This window comes from Boleophthalmus pectinirostris, unplaced genomic scaffold (assembly GCF_026225935.1).
Source record: "Boleophthalmus pectinirostris isolate CB_2022bp ecotype Guang Dong unplaced genomic scaffold, ASM2622593v1 HiC_scaffold_5, whole genome shotgun sequence".
In the NCBI taxonomy this organism is placed as follows: domain Eukaryota; kingdom Metazoa; phylum Chordata; class Actinopteri; order Gobiiformes; family Gobiidae; genus Boleophthalmus; species Boleophthalmus pectinirostris.
In genome coordinates this window covers 39,679,107-39,700,127 of record NW_026571404.1, presented here as the reverse complement: position 1 = coordinate 39,700,127, position 21,021 = coordinate 39,679,107, and the positions used below count along the sequence as shown (strand labels likewise).

The 21,021-nt window shown below is 41.7% G+C and overlaps 1 protein-coding gene across 1 annotated transcript in view; it reads right to left on the bottom strand.

Moving 5' to 3' along the window:
• atrnl1a (attractin-like 1a) overlaps window positions 1–21,021 on the bottom strand; it is a 499,802-nt gene that overhangs the window by 220,192 nt on the left and 258,589 nt on the right. Inside the window, exon 28 of the mRNA XM_055162865.1 lies at window positions 1,629–1,707. Within this exon, the coding sequence (XP_055018840.1) occupies window positions 1,629–1,707 (79 nt within the window). The remainder of the gene's footprint in view (window positions 1–1,628; window positions 1,708–21,021) is intronic.

Sequence of the window (21,021 nt, the reverse complement as noted above, 5' to 3'; positions counted from 1 at the left end):
CATGTGAGATGACGAGTAAAAAAGCCTTTGGTCTGAGAGCGGTGCTTGGGCCATTGTGAACAAGACAGTCACATTCTGAAGCTTCAAACCAGAGGTCTGAGATCAGCTCCTCTTTCTGTGGAATGGGTGCAGAGTGAACATGGCTGACCTCCACAGTCTGCAGTGCACTTAAATGCAAGACATTTGGTAAAAGCGCTCGGATCACAAATGCAGAGCTGCTGTTTGACAAGTTTGTCTGACAAGACAATTCAGATCAAGTTAATCTGGTCATGATCTTAATCATCTTAATACACGTCTTCTCCTGCCTCTGTCTGCGCAGGTGACCCTGGGTCTGTCTGCGCAGGTGACCCTGGGTCTGTCTGCGCAGGTGACCCTGGGTCTGTCTGCGCAGGTGACCCTGCCTCTGTGTGCGCAGGTGACCCTTGGTCTGTCTGCGCAGGTGACTCTGGGTCTAGGTAAATATCTGTTCAGTATTTGTCCAATCATAAAAGTGGTGTATTGTGCACAGTGAGCACAGAGTGTGGAGCAGGAGCAGACTCAAACAGAGACAGTGCTGCGTGCCAGTGCAGTTCCTCCTTGTTTACACTGTGATGGAGTAAATATGAACAGAAGCGACATCTGCAGCAGCCCGCGGTGATCTATGGCTGCTCAGCTCCGTTTAGCATCACTTGTGGGAGATAATTGGTCGGCAAAACGCGCTAATTAAAGGGGAATGGCCTTGTTTATGGGCTGAGATGCTCATTATGAGGAGAGATGCACTTGGGTGACAGCAGCCCTCCCTTTAACGACGGGAAGGTCCAGTGTGTGTGTGTGTGTGTGTGTGTGTGTGAGTGTGTGTGTGTGTGTGTGAGTGTGTGTGTATGTGACTGATAATAAACATGAACACACACATTTTAGAGAGTACAGCAGTGGCAATGTAAGTAAAACTTTTGAAGCACACAACTGTGGAAATGCAGATGTCAGATTTCCACAGTGTGCAGCAAATGCAAAGTTTGTCACAGTGTTCAGCAGTGTTAATGTAAATGTAATACTCCCACTGTGTATGGTGATGGCACTGTGCCATTTTACAGTGTATAACAGAAGTACTTTAACATTTTATTGTAGGTAATGCAAATATATAATTTTACAGTGTACTGCAGTAGTAATTTGAGTATAACTTTTTACAGTGTATAGCAGTATTAATGTGAATATGACTTTTTACAGTGTACAGTAGTGGTAATGGCTTTACTCATATTGCAGAGGTAGTTACTTTTTTGCTGAGTGTAAATGTAAATAGAAACATTTCTGTGTGTAGAGCTCTGGTAAATGCTCTGTCTGTGATAAGTTCTTTTTTACTGTTGCACTCGTGTTCTGTGGTCACTTTTTTATCAGTGTTCAGCAGTGATCGTGAAAACACAACTTTACAATGTTCAGCCATGGTCACAGTGTGAAGCTTGAATCAATGATCTGGTGTTGACTGGTCTGCAGTGTTCCACAGGCTTTTGCAGTGTTCAGCAGTAGTGATGTAAACAGATATTTACAGTGTGTATAAGAGTACTTTGTTTCCCCATATACAACAGTAGCACTTGTAGTACTTGTAGTACTTGTAGTACTTGTAGTACTTGTAGTACTTGGCTGTGTAGTCCTACCTCTCGGCGTCTTGAGGCCCAGCAGGTCTGCTTGATCTTCCACAGCACAGCGGCCCCCAGCAGCAGAGACAGGAAACAGCTGAGGACACAGAGAGGACGCACATGGACTCAGACTGAGCAGCGTCAAAGGAACATCTCTGTGAGTGAGGAGGACTTCACACAATTAACTCCACAATCAGAACAAAACTGAGACTAAACCACAAACTAAAGCCAGACTACACCACGAGTGAACCAGGACCAAACCAAGTCTACACTGTTTACACACTGTTTACATGAGTACTGATTTCAAACTATGTTAAATATATAACATTTGTTTCTATTATCTTAAATATTCCTATTCAGCCAGTATAAAATAATAAAAAGTTAATCAGTTAACTTAGTTTTTTTCACACAAAAATTTTGTATGAATGCTTGTGTTAATGTTTGTGTTAATGTATTACAGCTTTTTTTTTTTTTTACATCTTCAGCAGATCAGTTGAAGACTACTGTATTGTTCCACCAGGAGGATGTGCTCTCATCATAAGACTCATTTCCCTTTCAGAAAAGATGAGCAGAAACACAGCCACAGTCTGACCACATGACCACAGAGCGCCGTCCTGGGAAACTTTACTGCTCCATCATCACCACTTCCTGTGTCCTGAGCAGAGGCACAGAGAGAGGGACCAGCCAGCGGAGGGGACAGAGGACAACAGATCACCACACTGACCACAGACCACAGGGGAGGAGGGGGTGAGGGAAAAGGGGGGAGAGCAGAGGAGAGGAGGGCGCGAAGAGGGGGGAGGAGGGGGAGAGATGCTCCAGGACAAAATACAAGTGTGATGGTCCCTCGTCCTCTGTCAGCGTCAGTGTCCACAGGCTGAGATCCTGCACAGTGCACTCCCTCACACTGCTCCTGATGAACACTGAGCGATGGACTGAGAGACTAACAGTACTAACAGTAACTAGCATGCTAACATGAACTCCCTGATTGTCAGACAATAAAACTTTTTACAGTTAGATGCAAACATTACACAGGTGACTTATTCTGACCTCAGCAGCTGCTTATACAATAAATCTGTACTGGGAAAGCCATTTTACTCAGATGCATGTGACAATCAAGCTCACAATGAGGAAATGTGCTGTTTTATTACTGCTGTGCTTTTCAAAAGATGCAGTATTTCACTTGTACAATGTGTATAAAGCCTTGTAGTTGTATAGTCTGTATAAAGTCTTGTAGATGTATTGTATAGTGTGTGTAAAGTGTTGTTGTTGCACAAACTGCAGCAGAGGTGCACACTGTGTGAAAACTGCATATTTATGTGTCATGTGCTAAATGAACACTAGGCCTTATAAACCTGCAGCTGCTTTTTGCTCTGCATTCTGCATTTTAAGAATAATACACCTTTTGTTTTCATGTTCTGTGCATTTGACTAACCTTTCAGTTGGACGCGTACCGCCTGCAAATATGTACGAGTGAATATTCAGTGACATGTTCCCATAATCCTCTCTCATGTAAATAGTCAGCCCCAGAAGCAAGAGCTGTCACACACAAAGCCTCCTCTGAACGCACACGAATCAAACACACCCTCACAGTCAGACCACAGGACGACTGAGGACGGCAGCTCGGACACTGGACGCTCTGTGTGAGAGACAGAAGTGTCTCACAGTGGGACGTGGACAGGACTAACGCGGACAGGCCGAGGAGGATGAGACACTATAAAGATATGCTAAGAAATCTGATGAATTATTCACAACAGGGATAGTGCACCAAAGTCCAAGAACAGCAGCAGAACAATAAAAAATACAAATAAATAAATAAATGATTAGATAAGATTAAAAGTTGGCAATAAAACTAAACTATTAATTCTGAAGAAAATTAAAGATACACTATGCAACTTGCTTGTTTCCATGGAGATGTTTTTGTGTGGTCCTGCTGTATTTTATTGAGAATGAACCTTGGCTAAAGTGTAAACTCATGAAACATGTGTTTGCCTGTCAAAAAGCATACAGAAATAAAAAGAAACTATTTCATTAAAGCTACAATATGTAACTTTTCTGAACTATATTTCCATGGAAACAAAAAGGAGAGAAGGAGGAAGCCCCTCCTCCACACCAAATAAGAGTCAGGTTTGTGGAGCTGCACGGAGTTATGATTTTCAGTTTTTGGCTGGAGTTTCTGAAAAACTACAGAGGATTTGCATCCTCATTAACATGAAATCCCAGACTATTTCAAACCTACAAACACTTTAAGACAGAAACTGGTCCAGCCAACGGACAAAACACTGAGCCACAATCAAAAGAGAACAACACAGGACCTCAGTCTGCCGTACATTTCGTACATCTCCTAAAACCCGCGGGGCACTCCTCTGAGGACAGTGAGGTACAGATCTGAGCCAGAGAAAAGAATTGGTTTGAGAGGAGATTTAAAGAAGCTATTTCTGTTAGGAATCCTTCCTTAAACAGAAAAGGAGGCCTCAGACATCATTTGTCTCCCATTTATAACTCTTACATCCTCAACCCTAAATCAAAACAAAACAAAGAAATCAATAGGGATAGCCAGGGCAGGCGCAGGGGTGTGAAAGCTCCAGTCTCGCCCTGAATGATTCTGCGAAAATAAAAGTGTGTGTGTTAGTTTCAGAGTAGTTTCAGTGTAGTTAGCTCCTCCCTTCAGGCAGTTATAAAGAAGTATTCACCAGCGTCTGACCAGAAATGAAGAAGCAGGTTGGATGAACTGTGAAATATATTCAACTAAAATAAACTTTTGTCCAGTTGACATTGGATTTCTCCTTTTGCCATGTGTCCCTATGTTTGTTCAGAGCAATAAACACAACCACAAACAAACAAAAAACAAGCTTCAACTTCAGTTTAATTTTCGCCTAAACTACTACATACTGTGACTTTAAACTATCATCATGGAGACAATAAGGAGGTGCCACAAGCCAAGTACAGGTCAGATCTCTGCAGAGGTGTCCTCCTCCCACAGGATTTTAAAATACAGTTAAAGACTAATGACATACTGTGGAACTTTCCAGCCAAAGCAAAAACATGTCAGTGGAGACAAGCAGGTAGTGGACCTTCTACCAGAATAGTTTGACAGTGCATCTTTAAGATACAAAATAGTAGGGCTGGGCGATATGGAGCAAAAAATATATCTCGGTATATTTTGTTATATCTCGATATATGATATATATCTGGATATGTGTACAGGAAAAATAACTCCCTAAAACTACTGTAAAAACTAATCTGTCAAATAATTCCACAAGGTCTTTTTTATTAAAGTGCAAGAGGCAGTTCATTTGGGAACAAAGAGCTTCTGCCACATTTAAGATTACAAAAAATACCTGATTACATAATTAATAATTTAACTGTAAAGTAAAAGAAATAATACATAACCTTCACATACACATACATAATCCTTCTTTTCATTCATAAATAAAACTCAAGCTCATCTTTGCATTAACTCTGATAACCATGAGCTCCATTAACAGAAGAAGCTCAGGAGGTTCTTTATTTGAACAGATCCATGTTCCTCACCAGTGTAAGGAGCTCTGAGGTTTCCCACAATGCACTGCACATCAAACCCAACATTTAAAACACTATTGTACAAGTGACACTGCAGCAGATTATTGATTAAAATCTTCTGCATAAATACATTTTACAACATATAAACCATAACGACTCTAGAGCAGGGGTGTCCAAACTTTTTTCATCAAGGGCCACATATGTAAACACAGACAAAGCAGAGGGCTGATCGAGGGCCGCAGACTGGTGCTCAATACAGTGAATAACTGAAATGTGTGCATGTTTAACACGTTAGAATGAGCCATCAGTCCTTTATTCATGCTAAGATCCTTAAAACCACACACTAAATATGAAATATTAGCTTTATCAAGGTAGATTTTTAAAAACTTGCAGTAAAAAAATATTTTTTAATTGATTTAAGGTCATTTGGGCCAATTCACCTGGAAGTCTGAGGGCCAAGAAAAATTTGTCTGAGGGTCGCATTTGGCCCCCGGGCCATAGTGTGGACATGCCTGCACTAGAGCCACATCAGCCCGTTTGTGATTATAATGTGTTTAATTCAGTTTTGCCACGTGTTTTACTGAAACAAAACGTAAAACCACATGACTTATTTGCATAAACAGCTCACTCCTCATGCCGCTCATGTGGTTCAGCTTCTTTCGGACTAAAGGACACGACTCAGTGGAATATGAGGATGTGCTGCTGATGGTCTTGTCTGTAAATGGTGGACAGATTTTGTGGTGCTAGAAGCTTTTCTTTGGCACCAAATTTGGGTGTTCACAGCGATAATGAATGAGACAGAAGCAGCAAAATCAGGGAGGCATATACGATATGTCAGAATCCATACCGAGTTTAAGAAATATCTCGATATATTTAAAATATCGAGATATCACCCACCCCTACAAAACAGTGTAGAACAAAGAGTGTAACAGTAGAGCAGAGTGTCATTAGAGACTGGACGTTGTGGTGATACCTGTGGAAATGAGCCTTCACTTCACAGAGCTTTAAACATGTCCAGCAGCATTAGCATGACAAAGAGGCGAGTGCAGGGCTGCAGCTTTCACACATAATGAGACGTCGTCCTGTGAGCGGGACATTACCGGCTCCAAATAATGACGCCCTAATTCTGACCGTTTCTGTTTAATTGCGGTTATTTTAAAGGTCCATTTAGGAACAGAGGTCTGAAAGTAAAGAGCAGAAAACGAGAACACGGACAGAGTTTAACTGGAAACTCCATCACCTCCAGCTCAGGACACATGAGAGACAGGAGACAGGACAGACAGAGGAGAAACAGAAGAGACAAGAGACAGATGACAGGAGAGACAGAAAAGACAAGAGAGACAAGAGAGACAGAAGAGACAAAATAGACAGAAGGAGAGACAAAAAAGACAGAGAGAGACAGAAGAGACAAGAGAGAGAGACAGAAGAGACAAGAGAGACGACAACAACAACTCACCCACTGCACCAAACTATAGCGGGACAACAACTTACCTGTATTAACAGATAATACTCCCTACAACTGTACAACAACTCACCTGTATGTAACAGATAATACTCCCTACAACTGTAGAACAACTTACCTGTATTAACAGATAATACTCCCTACAACTGTACAACAACTCACATGTATGTAACAGATAATACTCCCTACAACTGTACAACACTAAGTCTAAGTCTAGTATAAATCCAGACCATTGTAAAAATATCCAGGAAAGCTCCATATTGGCGGCAGTGGCAGAGTGGTTAGCTCTTGTTCTCGCTTTTTGGCAAGAAGGTTTGATTCCCAAGATCTGGAGACGGTATTTGAGAAAAGAAAATATGTTTCAAATTCCAGCAGTAAAAACAGTGAGTAGAGTGTGAGAAGAGGAGGAAGTGAGAGGACGGATGTGGACAGTGTGCTCTTTGTCTGTGTGTGTGTGAGACAGTGAGACACACAGTGAGGCGGGGTAATGATGGAGCACACACTCTGACCCCGGGAGCAGAGACACAGAGGCCAGAGCCTGGACTGCCCCCTCTGTGATTGACCTTTGACCTCTGCGTCTCAGAGCAGAGCAGCAGTGACCTCTGGTGTTGTGCATGACCTCAGCAGTGTCCCATGCAGCAGAACATGTGAGGACAACACTGTGGACACTGCACTGGGGAATGAGCAAGTGCTTTCAAACTGTATGAGATTTAAAGCCCCGACATGGAACATTTTAGCCAAGAATAGACAAGAAATATGGCTGAGAAATATGCCTAAATATGTATACAGTCGTCCCTCGCTATATCACGGTTCTCGTTCCGCTGTTTCACGGATTTTTTTAGTGCAATAGACATATCAAGAATCTCGGACTTCCGGTCATTGCGCACTGCATACTGGGAAGGATTCTCCGAAAAAGAGAACATCAAACCTCCATGTTTGTTTTCTCAGTGGGATGTGTCTATTGACAAAGTCGATCTTTTCAAGTCTTTTGAACCATATCACTTTTGTTTCTGGTTCTGATATTGTCATATTTTAGTTTTGGGATTCAGACATCGTTAATTGTGTGGTTGTTGGATCCTAACAGCGGAAAACTTCTCGAGAAATTTGTTTGCAAACTCCATAAATTCAAAAGTGAATCAGATGTGTGTGACTCCAAACCTCTGTTCAAACTGTTTCTCTTCCCATCGGAAATGAAAAATAGTGAAAGGTGAAGGTGATGGGCAGGATTGATCCACAGGAAGAACCAAAAAGGAAACATTTGTCTGCCTAAATCATCCCGAGTTTGCAGAGAACATTTGTATTGCGCCATCAAAGCAAAATCCCGTTTGTTAAGTGAGAGGAGCAGAAGACAAACAGACTGAGCTGCACTTTCTTGTTCTTGTGGTTTTACAGCAACATCACGTCTTGGTCTCTTTGCAGTGGAAGGTGTTTCTTGGTGAACAGTTGGTGCCTTTTGTTTTGACGTTGACTTTTTAAATTCGCAACCGAGGTTGAGTGAGGGATCCAGATTTTACTTTGATGTCGCTCCAAATACAAAATGTTCTCTGCAAACTCGGGATGATTTAGGCAGTCAAAGGTTTCCTTTTTGGTTCTTCCTGTAGATCAGTCCTGCCCATCACCTTCTCCTTTCACTATTTTTCAATTCCGTTGGGAAGGGAAACAGTTTAAACAGAGGTTTGCACTCACACACATCTGTTTCACTTTTGCAGTTATGAAGTTCGCAAACACATTTCTCGAGCCATTTTCCACTGTTAAAACATCCAACAACCACACAATTACAATGTCTGAATCCCAAAACTAAAATATGACAATATCAGAACCAGAAACAAAAGTGATATGGTTCAAAAGACTTGAAAAGTTCGACTTTGTCAATAGACACATTCCACTGGGAAAACAAACATCGCAGTTTGATGCTCACTTTTTTGGAAAATCCTTCACAGTATGCAATGTGCAATGATTGGAAATCCGAGATTCTGCATGTGTCTATTTTGCATGTTTTTTTGTTTGTTTTTTTTACAGTGTATGAACGTGCATTGTGTTCCTCCTCCTGTGTCCTGATTGGCAAATGGACTCATGTCTCCTGTACAGTACAGAATGTGTTCAGCCAAATGTACATAAATGTTGGATCTGTATCAGTGTGATTCTGAAGTGTTGTATGTTTGCAAGTTTTCTCCCCGACTAAACCCACAATTTCGACAAAATGTTCTGCACCGACAAAGACTCCTGCGCTCACACTCAAAAGACAGAGGAAGATGTAACCATCACACAAAAAGTTGGACTTCTGGACACACTGAAGGAAGAGAGAAGTTACGCGCTGTAGCAGAGTCCTGCACCGGGTTTTAAATCATGATCGGGCGACGGGCGCGTTTACCTTCATGAGGTGTGGAGCTGAGCCGGTCCTTTCTGCTGCAGTCACCTCCGAGCCCGTCCCAACAGTGAGTCCTGTTTCAGTTCTGGTTTAGTCCTGTTTTACTTCTGTTTTAGTCCTAGTTCAGTCCTGGTTTAGTCTTGGTTCAGTCCGTGGTGTAGGCAGCGCAAAAGTTTGATATAATCTCAGGTTAACGGGTGGGTGCGGGTGGGTGCGGGCGGGTGCGGTGCTGGACTGTCCTGCACGGGTGCAGGTCTCCAAAAATGGACAAGTGCAGGTCGGTCTCTGCGCTGTTGGCTCCATTACGGAATAAATGAATCATCGGTTCGTGACATAAAGAAGGAGGAAAATAACAAAAGGACGACAGCAGCAATAAGTTTCAAGTGTGAGAAAAGTGTCTAAAGTGTGTGGTGAGAGGCTTTACAGCCTTAACACAGATAAAATAATTGTAAAATATACCTATCGCGGGTTATTTTTAGAACGTAACCCCGGTAAACGAGGGAACACTGGATCACCATTTTCTTGGAGCCAGATCATGATTCATGTAAACTTGCTATCTGGTAAATATTGTTTTGAAGAGGAAACTAGAGACATTCTTCAGAAAGTTCACACTTCAGTTCAAGGTTACATCTCTTCTTACTCACTCTGAGCATGACAGAGTGTGCAAAAGTATTGAAATATCAATATATCGTATTGTTTAATGTGATAGTACAGAACGATATCATGGGCTGCTGTATCGATATATCGCCAAGAGTATTTTTTGGTATATTTTACTAAATTATTTTGGTACTCATTTATGCAACACATTTGATATTTTCACTGTTTTGATGATTCAAATGTTTGTGTTTCATATGAACTTTGTACAAGAAGTGGTTTAAGACTTTTAGTATCACAGTCATCATTTAGAGAATATTTTGTATTGTATGTATTTATGTATTTATTTTGGACCAGTAAATATTTACATTCTTATACAATGGAACATATAACATAAGTGATATCATAACAGAAATGAAAATAAACACACACACACACACACAAAAAAAACTAAAAGTTTTTGCCCAAAAAAGAGTGGGAAGAAGCAAATCCCACCCCCACTCTTCATAATCTAACACAATGAGCTCTTTTGCATTTTTCAGACCTTTGAATTAAACTATATGAACTATTTACAAGTGCAGACCAAGAGTCACTGTTATAGTTTTGTATTGTAACATAATTATACCATATTTTTTACTGAACTGCATCAAATTCATTTGAAATATATTGCATCGAACCGAAAGCACACTATTGATCGTATCGTGGTCTATGTATCGAGGAATCGTATGTATCGTATCGAAAACTTCTCAATGACACCCAGCTCTAATAACAGACATGAAGACTGTCATGTCAAGAGTATCAAGAGTGTGTGTTTGAGCACACAGCTTCATTAAACAGAACATGAAAGATGTGACAGTTTCACTGGACTCAGATCATGATTGTAGGGAGGCAGTAGTTCAGTTGGTAGAGCATTTGCCCACTGATCTGAAGGTTGGTGGTTTGAATCCAGCTCTGGACATAAAAAAAAAAAATGTAAAAACATCATAGGTTGAGTGGACAGATCCACTGACCCACAGGTTGGCTGGTGTGATTCCAGCTCCCACAGATGAATGCTGTCATTGTGTCCTTGGGCAAGACACTTAACCCACCTTGCCCACAGTGTCTGTGTACACTGGTGTGTGAATGTGTGTGTGAATGTTGTTGTAAAGTGCTTTGAGCACCTTGAAGGTGGAAAAGTGCTATAGAAAAATGTGCCATTTACCATGATTTGATGTATCACCATGACTCCCACAATGAACTAGAATATATAGAGAATATAGAAAAACATGTGTCTGGATGAGTGAGCTTGCATCTCCACAAACCTGACTCTTACTTGGTCAATGATCACCTTAGGTCTTTATAATTTGTACAGAGGACTGGGCTGTGGATTCTATTATAAACAATTTGGGGCAGAGTTCAGAGGTTTTTGTGTCTGTGTTGTTCATGTTCAGGAAATGAACATGAATTTTAGATAATATCAGATTGAATCAAAATTTTAAAAAAATCAAAAAAGGAAAATGATCAATTATCTGATTGAATTCATCAAATGATTGTTGTTGTTTTTTTTTGTCATTTTGCCCAGTCCTGCCACTGTACAAACAGACATCTGTGCTGTGAGCTTTTGTGAACACATGTGAACACTGACTATCCCCCACACCCCCCAGACCTGCTCCCCTCAGCTTTAGTCCAAATGTGTGAGTGAATTTACTCTGCCCACTAATGGAGAGTAGCTCACACTTAGCATAGAGCCTGAGCACAGCGGCTAATCGTGGCTATTACCAGAGCATTAGAGAGGGAGGAGGAGACAGTCCCACGGGGAAACTAACACTTACCACAAACTCCAACAGGCCCTGGGTTCAATGCATTTACACAAAGCCAAACTGTGGTTAGGCTCATTTAAAGGGGACTTTGTTCTAAATCAATAAGTGGAGCCTTTTACTTATAATAACTCACTAATAAACAAACTCGGAGAAGTCAGGGTTCCACTCTCGTGTTGAGTAAACTCGTTTATCAGTTTACGTTCATTCCTTTGAAAACAACTGAAACTACAGGGCTATGGTGTGTTTAAAGGTTCTGTATTATTCCAACATGACTCTTATGAGATTTAGTCTGTCTACATGATGTAAGAGCTACTTTTCAAGTTAACAGCTCTTTTACTTTTATTTCTATAGAGATTGGTCCTTTCAGGGCTGAAATTATTCAAATGATTCTAGTGACGGTGTATGGAGTTTAAAAACACAGTGAAGCCTTTCTTGTATTACCACATGACATCACAAGGTGGAGCAGAGTGTTTTCTGTCTGAGAGAAAAACTCTAAGGCTGCTTAATGCTCAATTCGGATTTTTTTGTGAAATCCGATGTTTTTGCGAGATCGTTCACATTTCCAATTAAATGTGACTTGTATGTGACTCCAGTGTGAACGTTAAACGGCCCAAAAGTGTCCCACATGTGACTGGAAACACGACGACGTCAACCACAGTGAGCGTCTCTGTGTTTACAGAAGTTGTCCAAACATGGACGCAGCATTGAGCACCTGGAGATTTTAAAGTTCCTCTCGTACCGGAGCCAGAACATGAACAACTTACTTGTTTTAAGGAGGAGATTGAGAAGGAGAAGGACGAGGTTTTTGGTCCTGGTGTTTTGTGGGACAGCGGCAGCGACGTCCGTTGAAAGGAACGTGTGGATGTGGAGATGTAGTCAAGAGTGGTGAGAGGTGATGTGCTTCACTTCAGTGACACAGAGTTCATTAACAATTTTCGCCGACTTCAGCGCAGCATAGTGACATTTGTGTCTTGTTGATAACATGTAGGTCAAATGAATGAGCTTTGGCCGTTCAGACTGAAGTCACATGTCAAAAGATCAGATATGTATCAGTTTTATGAGCACATGAGTCATTAAAAGATTAGCTACAGGTCACATAGGGGCCAAAAAATCGGATTTGGGTCACTTCAGGCTGCAGTCTGAATGTAGCCTAAATGTGCAGGGTTTGTGTTTCAAACAAAATACAACTCCAGGTCTGTTTGTGAAACAACATTATAACAGATCAGAAAATATGGTAATATGGTCTCTTTAACATGTCTGGGCATGTTCCTCATTACCTGCTTTAACTGTTTGACCCTTGGTCATTCCTTCTGCTGCCAGCAGATGGCGAGCAGCAGCAGATCAGAGTATGGGAAGCACGGCTGCTATGAAATAATGTGTGTGTGTGTGTGTATTTTTTAATGATGATAATGATTTAAATCATTAAATACCAAAGCAAAGGGACCCAAGAGCAGATTTAAAGGCCCCAGCAGCACAAATAATGCACAATATTTGCTGTTTAACACACACTGCCGTATACACTCATTATTTTAAGATATAAACATGAAATATAAAGACAAAGGTGTTCAGAATCATGTACGAAACAGAAGAGAGTACAGCCTGTCCCTTTAAGACCGTATACTGTGGGTGTGTTGATGGAGCCTGATTGTGAGGTTGTTGGTGTAATGGTCGGTTTGAGGTATAGTTTGAACAATCAACATCAAAACACAGAGCACACCCCCACACCCACCCACACACACACACACACCACACACACACACACACACACACACACACACACACACACACACACACACATAAAGACAGACACACAGACAAACAGGTCCAAAATGGAGGAAACCCACGGAGCCCTGAGGCGGAGGGAGATCGATAAGTCATCCACCATCAGGAGCAGGAAAGCACAAATGAAGCAGGAGAGCAAGGCCAAGTGGAGGTGCAGGTGTGAAGAACATCTGAGCAACAACAGTGAACAGTAGGATTTGTCTTTAATTTGTCATAAACTTTACCAATGTGTGAGTCCAAATGTGATGTAGACACGTTCATATTTAAAGGGCCCTTAACACACTATTCTCTGATCTATGTATTTTACAGCTGTGCTTGGCCAACATCATCGGGGGTATAATACTCCTTACAACAGAAGCGTGGTCAGCCTTTGTTTCTTCCTGTAGACGTGGTCAGCTGCTGTTACTTCTTGTAGGCGTGGGGACAGGTCGCTCAGATTGACCACGCCTCTGGTGTTTTCTGGAGAAGGGTGTCCAGGTGTGTGAAAGGAGGAACGCTCCATCATCTCGGTTAGTGCTGTCTGTGACTCGTTTCCTGATTTTCACTATCCACTGTCCAACTGTCTTGATCCGGAGTTTGAACTTGTTTTCTGATCCAATGACCCGAGCCCCGTCCCAATCCAGAATGTGTTTATTTCTTTTATATTGTCTGATATGGCAGATTTTTGTTTTTCCTGCTCTGTTTTGTCTTTTTGTGTTTTGGTGACTCTCCCTGATGTTTCCTTTTCACATTCCTTTTGTTGTTCCTTTTTTTCAGATGTGAAACATGTCAACAAGGTAAAACATTTTACTGTACTGTCTTTAACAAAAGAGTTAACCCTTCCAGACCGGACGGCATTTTTTTACATTTGTCCTCGCCTGGATTTTTTTTTCTCAATGTTGCTATTATTTATTATTTTATTATTATTTTACCCCATAATGAAGTGTTATACATCCTTTTTTCAGTACAACGTGTTATTTCACAGTCTGCTGCTTAGGGCCTTAGCTACAAAAGTGAAACATATCAAGTCTCTAAATAAACTCAAAATATCCTTTAAAAAAAAAAAAAAAAAAAAAAGAAGTGCAATGTCCCCATGCCTTTCCTGGTGCCAGTCATGGAAACAGCTGGTGTCAGGTGTCATGATGTTTATTACATTTGGATTTGGACATTTGGACGGAAATAAATCTTTCAAATAAAAATAGCGAGGGATGTACAATTACACAGACCAAGATGCATAATTTGTCATTTATTTGAGAAATAACTGCAGTTAGAGAGCGCATGTGCTTGGCGGAAAACAAAGGATAATGACGGAAATATGCTCAAAAAATACGACGTATACGACACCTTCAGTCTGGAAGGGTTAAAGAAGAACCCAAGAAGTTAAAGTACATAAGAAGATAAAATGACCATGTTTGATCTGTTAGAGTGTATTCTACGACAGGCTCAGTGATGTGTCTTTAGTATGTTACAGCAAGTGACACCACAAGATCAGATAATCCCAGTTATTAGAGGTATATTTGTGTGTATTCACTTTTCTATTCATACTCCTGTTTGGTTATTTGACAGATAAACACATGGAGAGTAACACATTCATAATACATGTTATTTATGGAAAACACATTTGTACACACACTCTGAGACATCACCACCAACCACACACACACACACCACATTCATACATAAACAAAGAGGTGAAGTGTTCAAACCATAAGATGAGAATGCAGAGAATGCACTGATCCGAGCAGGTATCTAACTGCTCATCTTTATTATTATTATTATTCATGTGTTTATTTTGGGCAAGTAAGAGATTTCCATTTTCATTCAATGGAACATGTGACATTAGTGAAATCATAATAAAAATAACTGAAAAAAAAAAAAAAGTTTACCCTTAAATCAGGCCTCTTCTTCAGAATCGACTTCTCAGATCATTTAAACCATGTTATAGTTTTTATGTCCTCATTGACCCTCTGAAGTTGTATTTGGAATGATTCATGCATGTTGAGTCTTCATTTTTTCATGTTCATTTGTTTTTCAAAATAAAACCAAAAATGAAAAAAAAAAAAAAGTTTCCGTAACTTAAACTTCGATGACTTATGTACCGCATACAAACTGAACCAGGACTGAACCAGGACTAAACCAGGACTGAACCAGGACTAAACCAGGACTAAACCAGGACTGAACCAGGACTAAACCAGGACTGAACCAGGACTAAACCAGGACTAAACCAGGACTGAACCAGGACTGAACCAGGACTAAACCAGGACTAAACCAGGACTAAGTGTTGGGACGGGCCCGGAGGTGCGCCCGCAGAGACTGTTGGGTTATCAGGACTGAGACTGGGACCAGGACCAGGATCAGGACCAGGACCAGGACTGAAACCCGGACCAGACTGGGACAAGATCAGGACTGAGACCAGTTTAGTCCTGTTTTATCACTGGTTTAGACCTGGTTTAGTCCTTGTTCAGTTCTCGTTCAGCAGCGCAAAAGTCCGGCATTACAGTTGAAGTCAAAGTAAATGGAAATCACTTCGTTTCAAGACTGATCAACTCCCGTTTTCACCTCCAAGTACATATTTATTTCTCCAGTTTTATTTTCTTAAGTAATGATACACTTAGAATTCGACAGCCTCACATAGTCGTTTTAGTACAAATGAAAATAATCCTCTGCTCTCGTCACAACATCAGCTCCCACTGGGCACCGCACTTTTCTAAAGCGTTATTCAGCGCACTTGTTTTACTAAGTCGTTGTAGATTGGTATTGTACAGAAGCCGAGAGGGGTCTCAACAAACGCAAACGCCGCAACAAATACAAATGCAACAACACAACAAAAAGCCACAACACACCAAAAAAAGCCACAACGGAAATGACCACGGGACTCTATTTTAATGCAAACGCCGCAACAAATACACACGCCACAACACAAACGCAAATGCCACAACACATTAAAAAGCCACAACACATCAAAAAGCCACAACACACCAAAAAAAGCCACAACGGAAATGACCGCGGGACTCTGTTTTAATGCAAACGCCGCAACAAATACAAATGCTACAACACAAACGCAAATGCCACAACACATCAAAAAGCCACAACACACCACAGGAAGTGAAGAAGAAGAACTACAATGTGAAAAGTAAAGGAACGGAGAAGTTGGAAACGTAAATAAAAGTTATTTATTGTTTTATCATTATTCGTTTCACATTGTAGTTCTTCTTCTTCACTTGCCGCTTGATCGATCTGTCAGAAAATAGAGTCCCGCGGTCACTTCTGTTGTGGCTTTTTGATGTGTTGTGGCTTTTTAATGTGTTGCGGCATTTGCGTTTGTGTTGTCGTATTTGTATTTGTTGCTGCGTTTGCGCTGTTTGTGACCCCTCTCGGCTTCCATAGTAATTGTGATTCAAAATGACGTGATCCACAAGTGTCATAGATTGTAATCATACAGTACACACAAGTAGCTCTTCTTTAAAAACAGATATTTGATACTAAAAAGAGGAGAAGTCTCTTTAGATTCCATTTAGCATATTTTTCATTTTGACCATATTTGGAACTACATAAACACCAGAAAACTAATTCCACCAATTGACTTCAGCACCCGGAGCCCTTCCCCCTCTCCTCCTCCTCTCCCTCTCCTCTTCGTCACTCATCCGTGGAGAGCGTGCACGTATCGGACACTCGTTTGAAAGGCGTGCGCTGGAGAGGAGAAGAGGCTGCTAATCAGAGCACAGCACGCTGGAAGTAATAGGACTAAACTCAAAACGCACTGTCGCCAATTAGCGGCCCGTCTGAGCGCGCCCACATAAACGCTGCTTAATTACGGCCTCTCCCGGAGCCTCCATTAGAGATGAGAGGCCTGATATGGACGAGAGATGGAGAGGGGCAGAGGGAGGGGGAGGGGGCAGACAGCTAAATGAACAAAGCGTACGCAGGGTTCATCGTACAGAGCAGAAGAAGTTCGTTAGAGGAGTGACTAATGAGCGTTTGGAGAACTTTAGTCACATCACTGTGGAGGTGTGATGTGCTGCAGTTCAGTCAGGAGAGACACAGAGGACGGACCACTGAGGACTGGGGACTGAGGAGGGGGGTTAGGGGGAGAGACTTCGGCACGTTGGACCTCTGCAGTAGAGACCTCAGTGATGTGAAGAACGGGGGTTGATGGTTCTAATGCTGCGGTGGACGTATGATGGGATGAAAGACAATTGGCTGAGAGGCAAAGGCAGCAGGCTGTGACACACACTAACATCGCAAATACAGAGAAACTCATCTAACCTATATCTACAGTGTGAGGCAAAAGAGACTAGATGTCTTGCCCGAGGACACAATGGTAGAGCAGCAGTTATATCCCAAACTCTTCCCATGTGACTATGTTCCGTACCATAGACACATTTCAACTGTCTCTGGTCCCCAAGTCCTAGTCCTCGCCAGGACCAGATGCAACAGTCTGAACAAGGACTCTCAAACCCTAGACCGAGGGTGTCAAGCATACGGCCCAGGGGCCAGATCCGGCCCTCCAAGACCTTTAATGTGGCCCTTGGCTGATTTTCTACTAAAATATTTGAATTATATTTTCTATTAAAATCTTGTTAATTTTCTATGGTGTTTATCACAGCAGCGTCTCCAGTGTCTCTGTACGTGGCCCCTCCCACCAGAGCAGCACAAATGAAGACTTGTCTCTTTCCAAACGCTCTTAAAGGACGATCGTTTTGACTGTTGACTGTGACACCCTCATCAGAAAAATGTCCAACATGAGAAAAGTGGAGCCGAGTGCAGGATTTTCCAAGAAAAACTGACTTATTCCTTTGTTTCTCTGCACAAATATTTGAACTTATTGTTATTTTTGGGGTTTATATGACATGAGTTTTCTGATCCGGCCCCTTTGGGATCAAAGTAGGTTGGTTACAACCCCCGGACCAAAATGAGTTTGACACCTCTGATCTAGACACTTCACTCAGCTCCTTCAAGGGACGTTCCCAGGCCAGTCGAGAGACATAGTCCCTCCAGTGTGTCCTAGATCTTCCTCAGGGCCTCCTCCTGATGAGACACCACCAGGGAAGCATCCAGGACAGATGCTCTACCCTCAGCTGCTCCGCTTTACGTGGAGGAGCAGCGGCTCTACTCCAAGCTCGTCCCATGAGAGTGAGCTCCTTAGTGCTCAGCCAGCTGAGGAGGAAACTCATAAAACTAACTAAATCAGGGCAGAACCAGGACTAAACCAGGACTACACCAGGACTAAACTAGGACTAAACCAGGGAAAACTGAATGTAGAATGAGCGGTAAACTGGAGCGTGCTGGAGGGAGATCAAATCACCTTGAGTGTACAATCTATTTTAGCCAATGATGTTGTGCTGTGGAGCCATACTTGAGCTGAAGTTGATCCTGGGGCTGAAATGAGCCAGACCACTCCCCATTGTCACTTTGGACCTCTCAAACAGTCAGTTCAGTCCTCTTTACACTGTCCCAGTCAGCTCCAAATGAACCAGTGGAGACATGGTTTTAGTATCTGGTTAAAGTCACGTTTTTAAACCTGCGTCTTCTTCTTCGTCATTGCTGAGAGGAAACTGTCGTTATGCGAGGAGAGCAGATTATACAATGGTTTCAAGTGAACAAAAGTGTTCTTTGCAGAACATGTCTTGTTTAAATGATGACATGCTGATTAGCGTGTCCCTGTGCTGGCCCTGCTCTCAGCCTTGGTTGGGTCATGGTGCTGGTTAGATAACACAACACCCTATCATTGAAGTCCATTTGAATCAAAAGTCTAAATCATACCTTTTTTTTTTCACTCTCTTTTTCAGCTCTTACATAAAGATCTCAGCACCTTTTTATGCAACACTGAACTGAATAAACCCAGAGAATAGTTCCATATTTTCTCTTCCTAACCTTTCCTCTGAGCAGCAGCGCTCATAAACACAGTGACTAATAGAAACGCTGACACCACGAGCTCCCACGGCCAAACTGCCCCCTCCTGATGACATCACGAGGGTAAAGGTCATGTGTGTGCCCGCGGTCAGCCCTGGGTACACTTCACCTCTGTGCACCTCCATCTCTGAGGAACTAAAGGGCACGAGTGGTATTCTGATGCTAAATGAGCTTCATCTAAAAGTCTATTAAAGGATTATGTAAAGGCAACTTTTTGGAGCTGTTAACCATGTTACAACATTGTTCTCCTGAAAATCTGACCTGGAGTTGTATTTAGCTTCAGTCACACTGTTTCAGCAACACTGTCACTAGGTCTGCTCGCTCTGAGCCTCACAACACACTCTGAACATGATGTCACAGAAACCCTGAATACTTTTTATGTTCATAAATCAACACCATTTTGAAGTTCAAGATGAGATGTCAGAGCAGCTTGTCCAAAGGCTCCACGACGACACACTACACCACGTGTGCCATTTATCAGAAGACTTGATCACACTAAAAGGGCTTACAGTGTCGCACAGAATGACATTAAATTCATTTTTTCTCCATGAAGATATTCAGGAGGCTACATCACAGAGCAGATCTGTGGAAAGGCGACCTCACTCACAGTCGAACATGGGCGACAGAAGCTCAGGTGTGTTTGTTCATTGATGGTGGTTGGCGGTTTGAATATCACTCAACATAAACATCATGGGTTGAGCGCTCAGATCCACTGACCCACAGGTTGGTGGTGCGATTCCAGTTGCCACAGATGAATGCTGCCATTGTATCCTTTGGCAAGACTCTTAACCCACCTTGTGTCTGTGTACACTGGTGTGTAAATGTGTGTGTGAATGGGTGAATCCGTGTTGTAAAGCACTTTGAGTATAAAAATATGAGCATTTACCATTTAAGAATGCAGGTGTTTCCAAGGTGAGCAATAAAATATGTTGTTCATGGCCTGAGCGCCTGAGAGAGCAGCAGGGTACAGTATCCAAATCATTTCCCTTGTGGATAAATAAAGTTTGTCTAAGTCTAAGTTTCATGGCACACCATGAAACATGCCAAGCAAAGCAATATCCATGTAAATACAAGTACATACGTTCAGAATACACATTTGGAGTAACGGTCATTAGTTGAATAGTGTTGGTGGTGTTCAGAGCACAGTTACTTTTCTAAAAATATATTGTGGTATTTGATTGTGAAGGTTCACTGTGGAGCAGTGGGGTATAATGGTGAGAAAACAGAAGAAACTGCTCTTGTGCTGAGTACAAGTGTGATTTTTTTTTTTCTTCTCTAATTAGTGATAAATAATTGGATAAAGTGACAAGAAAATAAATTATGAATGGTGCAACTAAACTATCTTAAATAAGTCATGTTTTTACAATGTAATAAAAATAGATAATACTCCATGTGAAAGTGTTCTTGAACACAGAGAGTTACAACAGATATTTTAATGCACTTATTCATTATTCTGTAATTAAAGACATTATAGTTTGTCCAACACTGGACGTAACATGTAACTCTGTGATAAGACAGTAAACTGTCACACACTGACGACACGTCACAGCAACAAGCTGCAGATGACCACTGCATTATATAAGATCATATAAGTATATAAGTACTCTCTGTGCTTTGTGGTACACACACACGCACACACACACACCACACACACACACACACGCATACACATTCACACATACACATTCACAGTAGTGAGTGGCAGGACAGAGCCTGGAGCCTCCACAGAGCCTCAGTCTTTAGCCCAGCGCTCTCATTAGCTCCACAGATGTGTGTGTGTGTGTGTGTGTGTGTATGTGTGTGTGTGTGTGTGTGTGTGTGTGTGTCAGTGTCAACAGTGTGAACCAGACTCTTCTCTATGCAAATACACGTCTATTTATGAAGCACCAGTTTAGACACAGCCAGTTATGAAGGGCCTGTGTTGTGTTCTATTCAGGATTTTAAAGAAGACATACTGTGCATTTTCTTCTCAGGTATTTAGTATTAAAATAAAAC